Here is a 5260-nt window from a genome sequence, read left to right on the forward strand (position 1 = left end):
GTGTGGCAAGTTTGAAAGGAATCATGCAGAAACTGTATGTGTAGTTTGCCAAGACAGGAGAAAAAGCATGTTTTCAGATATTAGATATCAAAAGTTATAACATCAAAAACCACAAGGTACTCTCTTTATTTTCGTCCCCCCTCAAGTTTGGACGTTCATAAGAAGAAATGGGAAACAAATAAACATCAGATAGGCGTTCAGTAGGAGTAGAGAGTCTGCATTGAAGATGTCTACATCCCTTGGGACCCACGCACGCTCGCACACACACTGATAAGACACTTGATCCTCTATTTTTGTACCAAGCTCCACGCTGTGGGTTTCCCAGTGGATGAATACAATATATATTTGGGATGCATTTAAGTATTAGTATATTACAATAAAGTAAATATGCAAAATTTTGATATGGGGGAGGGGGGATGGAGGGGCGTGGAATGGGTATGGGGACCAATAAATGGATTTTCCTGTTACTACATAACTCTCCTACTCTAAGGGAACACATAAAGCATAAAAATGAAATTGGTCAAAATTGAGTGAAATTTGGATCTAGAGGTGTTCGAGACCCTTAAGCACATTTGGGTGGAGGGTGGCGTGCAGCGGCTTGACTAGTCGGCCCATATTCCTTTTAAATACAGCGAACTAGTTAAACAAACCTAGAATTTGTACGCTTTAACATGACTAATACAGAATAACTTCTACAACACAAATGTTCATCACACAGGCTATAGTTCGGCCTCTAATAGTAAAAAGAACAAAGTGTAATTCCTCCTCCTACGCGAGGTCTTGCAAGTAGTTTGCTCAGATAAGTAATCGCATGAGGCGACCCCCTGCGAGTACCCTTACTAGTCTTTATTAATACAATAATCCGACCCCAGGACAGCACCGGCCCTGACAGCCGTGTGTGTGTGTGTGTGTGTGTGTGTGTGTGTGTGTGTGTGTGTGTGTATATATGTGTGTGTGTATATGTGTGTGTGTGTGTGTGTGTGTGTGTGTGTGTGTGTGTGTGTGTGTGTGTGTGTGTGTGTGTGTGTGTGTGTGTGTGTGTGTGTGTGTGTGTGTGTATATGTGTGTGTGTGTGTGTGTGTGTGTGTGTGTGTGTGTGTGTGTGTGTGTGTGTGTGTGTGTGTGTGTGTATATGTGTGTGTGTGTGTGTGTGTGTGTGTGTGTGTGTGTGTGTGTGTGTGTGTGTGTGTGTGTGTGTGTTGAAGAATGACACATATATTTGGACATGTTTTAAACTGGGTAAAAGCAATTAGCGATGGATATACCGATTAACTACTGAACATAGTAAAGATGGGACTCGCAGAAATGGGTTAAGTTAGATGAATTCAGCTTCCAAAGTGGACTAGTGATTCTTAAAAGACTACCAATGCACCTCTCGAACATGACTGTGACTCCCCTTTCCTTCAAGGGGAAAAGAAGTGTGCGCTGCGGGAGATGACCAACCTCAGCCAGCTTTTCGACTACATCCAAACGCCGCTGGTCCGCTGCGACACACAGGTGAGTCTGCGGACGCGTGGCCTTGACAATGAGGCAACTGCACCGACACGAGCAACGAGGACGGCGGAACAACACGAGCAATACAGAACGACAATAACAGCAGCAGACGCTGCATGGCTGCATTTTGACAACTATTTAACGTGATAGCAGGTTACTCTACTTGACGAAGGTAGGTCAGTTTATTGGCAGAGTCGGGGTAGTTTACTTGGTGGGTTTAAGGTTTCTTTACTTGGAGCTCTGAGGTTACTGTGCTTGGTAAACTTGGTTATCCAACATGATGGAGTTAGGTTACTTTACTTGGGGGTTACATTACTCTTACTTGGGGGAGTTTGGTTACTGTATCTGGGTGAGATTCAGTTCCTTCCCTTGGCGGGGTTTGGTTACATTATGTAGTGAGCTTATGTTACTTAGTGAGGGTGGGTTACTTTTCTTGGAGGGGTTTGGTCACGTTGTTTAGTGAGGTTAGGACTTCACACGGTGGGGTTAGGTTGTACGAAGTTGCTCTGGAAAATAGAGGAAGGAGTTAATAGCAAAAGATCCCAATGTAGTCCCGAGTCATGCCATACTTCTGTCTTCAACAGCTGATGCTGGGAGGCCGTTTGCTAGCCAAGAGTCGCTACACCGACGGCGAGAAATGGGTTTGTGTGGACAAGAAATTCAAAGTGATTCCCTTGAAATGTCTGGTCTTCTCCTTCGGCATTGGGGGAGACTGGTCATTCGAGGACGAAGTCGATAGGAAGCTGGGCTGCACGGTAAGTTTTTTGATTGATTATTTCTGATAAAAAAAATAGAAAAGGAAGGTGGTCGCCATCCCAATCCCCAGGGAACAAAAACTGGTACTGGGGTTTTTGGACGGTAGACAATTCAAAAGTGATATTAAAAAAAAGGAGGAAAAGCGCCTTCAATAATATCCTCTTATAAAAAGACAAAAAGATAAAAAAATAAATTCAGTTCCAGAAAGGTGCAGTTGCTCCCCTCCTAGGCGGCCACAGTTGCAGGAAGAGTACACCAGACGGAAGGCACCTTAATGCCACATGCCGTCTGAGATTCACGCCCGAGATTCATTTCCTGTAATTTTGCAGTAATTTGCTACGAGCGGTGATATTCCCGAGTGTGAGACGACTTAACGCTGATGCGAGTAGAACATACGCCGGTCACCCGTAGCTGCCCATCACTCTACAGAAGTTTGCCAAGAGTGCCTTTACATTCCGAGAGTGCGATAGTCAAAACAAACAAACGTATACAAACAGCACATACGCCGTTCACCCGTAGCTGCCAATCACTCTACAGAAGTTTGCCAAGAGTGCCTTTACATTCCGAGAGTGCGATAGTTAAAGCAACAGACTGATACAGATAGTAGGTACGCCGATCACTACTCAGGAAGGACAAGTGTCAACTCCAAACATTTCATGAAAGAGTCCATTAAGAAATTTCAGAGCAGATGATGAGAATTCGCTCTTATTTTGGAATTATGAAGCGTTAAAAGATTGAAACGGGTCTGTGGATAGAAAGGCGGCGTTGAAGGGTCCTCACACGGAGAAGTTGGGACCCGCAGCGGTGGGTACAAACTGGAAAAATAAGCTTCAGGAAGGAGGGGGCCAATTACAGTACTGGGGTGTGAATAAATGGAACATATTAAGCAGATGTTTAACTAACGAAACGCGATAAAAATGTTCAATTTAAGACTTGAGGTATTTATAGACAAGAAAGTGACTGCAAATCACGTGTTCGGGAGCTACCATGTGTAGGCCGCCTGGCCCCATGTGTTAATTCTCTTGTGCCTTGTGTCTGCTGTGTAGCCCCGACTTGTCCATAATCGCATAATCATACGGCCGACTTCCTGCAGGTGTTTGCCTTCGACCCAACCATCAAAAAGGAGAATCACAACCGCACCGCCAGAATCAGCTTCTTCAACCTGGGCATCGGCGCCCTCACCAACACTGACCCGCAGGCCAAGAAGAAGGTAAGGCTGTTAAACCGGGGCCCAACGCCGTAGCCTACTCCGCGTCTCCGCCGCCAGTAATTTTTAACACCGTAATTGACTTCCCCATCTCCTGTTCTCAATGTTCCTCCTCCCGTCAGCCCAGCAGCCAATCACGCACGACCTGATGCATTTTACTGTATTACGGCTACATTTAATATACATACATACCTACAGGAGAGAGAGATATTGCCAGGCCCGTGACAACCATCGCTGCACCCGCAGGTGGACCGCTACGCCAACATCCTCGCGGGGCTCGGCCACCTCAACAGCATCATTGACATCCTCAAGATTGATGTGGAGGGATCCGAAGTCGCTTTCTTTGGGGATGTTTTTGGGAAGACTCCCAACCTGCTGAAGAACGTCAAGATGATAGCGATGGAGATTCACATGGACCCCAATCTTATAGGTAGTGTTCCTGTGTGGGAAGGGCCGCCCTCCTCTGCCAGACGGAGGCTACAGATTGCTGCGTCTTTTACTGGCTAATCTCAAGTTGTTTCTCCTCTTACTCGTCATTCGACTGATAAATTCCTGAAGACAATGCGACGTCTTTTTTTTCTCTTATTCAGTTGGACTGACTAGAACGTCAAACTGTAGGCTTAACATTTTTTTTTAACTTGTAATGGATATTCAAGATCATATATATTTTTCAGAGCTTAGACGAAGTTACAAAGTCTTCTGGGAATACTTTCAACTTCTGGACTGTTTCGGCTTCAAGATTTCGCACAGCGCCGTCAATCCGTTCTGTGGTCACAAAGTAGTGGACGGGCAGCACCGCTCCAACTGCTACGAGATAGTGTGGGTCCAGGACCGAGAATGGTAAAACCAAAGTCTAATTATAACAAGTCTGGCCACTTCCCGCGAAAATCTCGTCGGATTCACGCAATGACGTCACGCTGCCTTCAAAGGCTGGGTCCGTTACCTGGGAGTGGGACCGAGTCAGTCTGCAACGAGACGGTGCCGGGCGCACAACTTTCAATCCCTGGCCTGCATGACAGGTTCCCCTCTGTAAGTGTCAACAACTGTAAACCTGGCTGAATTCTTCAGTATGGGCATCACTCTATAACATTTTGGTGCTAATTTGGTAAAAATGTCAAAGTCTCACTGTTACTCTTATTTAACCTGGCACTCACAAATCGTATTCCAGGTTATTAGCCTATCACTCTGTGCATCAACTTCACAAATTGTGATGTAGACACATAGATGGTAACTATTCCACAAATAACATGTAAACAGGAAAGTCTACAATAAAGATTCTGACATGAAAATAGAAGTTTTTATTCCATTGCTGAATTATTTAATTAAATGCCAAATTGCATTATAATGTGTAGGGGAGAGCCGGTATGATTCGGACACTTTTTAGAAAAATATTTTTAGAAAAAGAAGTTTAAGTAATAGTGTAATTTTGTTGATCTCAAAATGTTCCTCCATCCTTTGGCTCTTTAGGCTGCTAATATGACACTCGTAGCTATTTCCAGTTTTCAGATGTAGGTGGTGAAAGACAAGTTTCTAAATCGTCCGAACCATCCCCACCCGTGGTGATGGTTCGGCCTGGGAGGTGGGATGGTACGGACACTCATGATACTCGTCATAATATTAATATAACTTAAGTTTGATTGGCTAATAAACAAGATTATATCTTCTACAAAACATTTATATAAGGACAAAGTATCCTCTCAATATTTAGAGGGGAAATAAATAAAAGGAGAACTACAAGAAACATCTCAAAATTTTTGGTATTATGGCTTCCTTCTCTTCTCACAAGCATAATATCTGAATATA

General features: G+C 44.2%; 1 protein-coding gene across 1 annotated transcript; it reads left to right on the forward strand.

Moving 5' to 3' along the window:
* The first annotated feature begins 1414 nt into the window (after window positions 1-1414).
* On the forward strand, window positions 1415-4605 carry LOC126990566 (uncharacterized). The gene is made up of 5 exons (XM_050849177.1): window positions 1415-1497; window positions 2079-2249; window positions 3344-3460; window positions 3704-3887; window positions 4132-4605. Exons 1-5 carry the CDS (start codon window positions 1435-1437, stop codon window positions 4299-4301), a joined length of 705 nt encoding a protein of 234 aa, XP_050705134.1. The 5' UTR covers window positions 1415-1434; the 3' UTR covers window positions 4302-4605.
* Window positions 4606-5260: the final 655 nt, after the last annotated feature.

The sequence above is a fragment of the Eriocheir sinensis genome, unplaced genomic scaffold (genome assembly GCF_024679095.1).
Source record: "Eriocheir sinensis breed Jianghai 21 unplaced genomic scaffold, ASM2467909v1 Scaffold1752, whole genome shotgun sequence".
NCBI lineage: Eukaryota > Metazoa > Arthropoda > Malacostraca > Decapoda > Varunidae > Eriocheir > Eriocheir sinensis.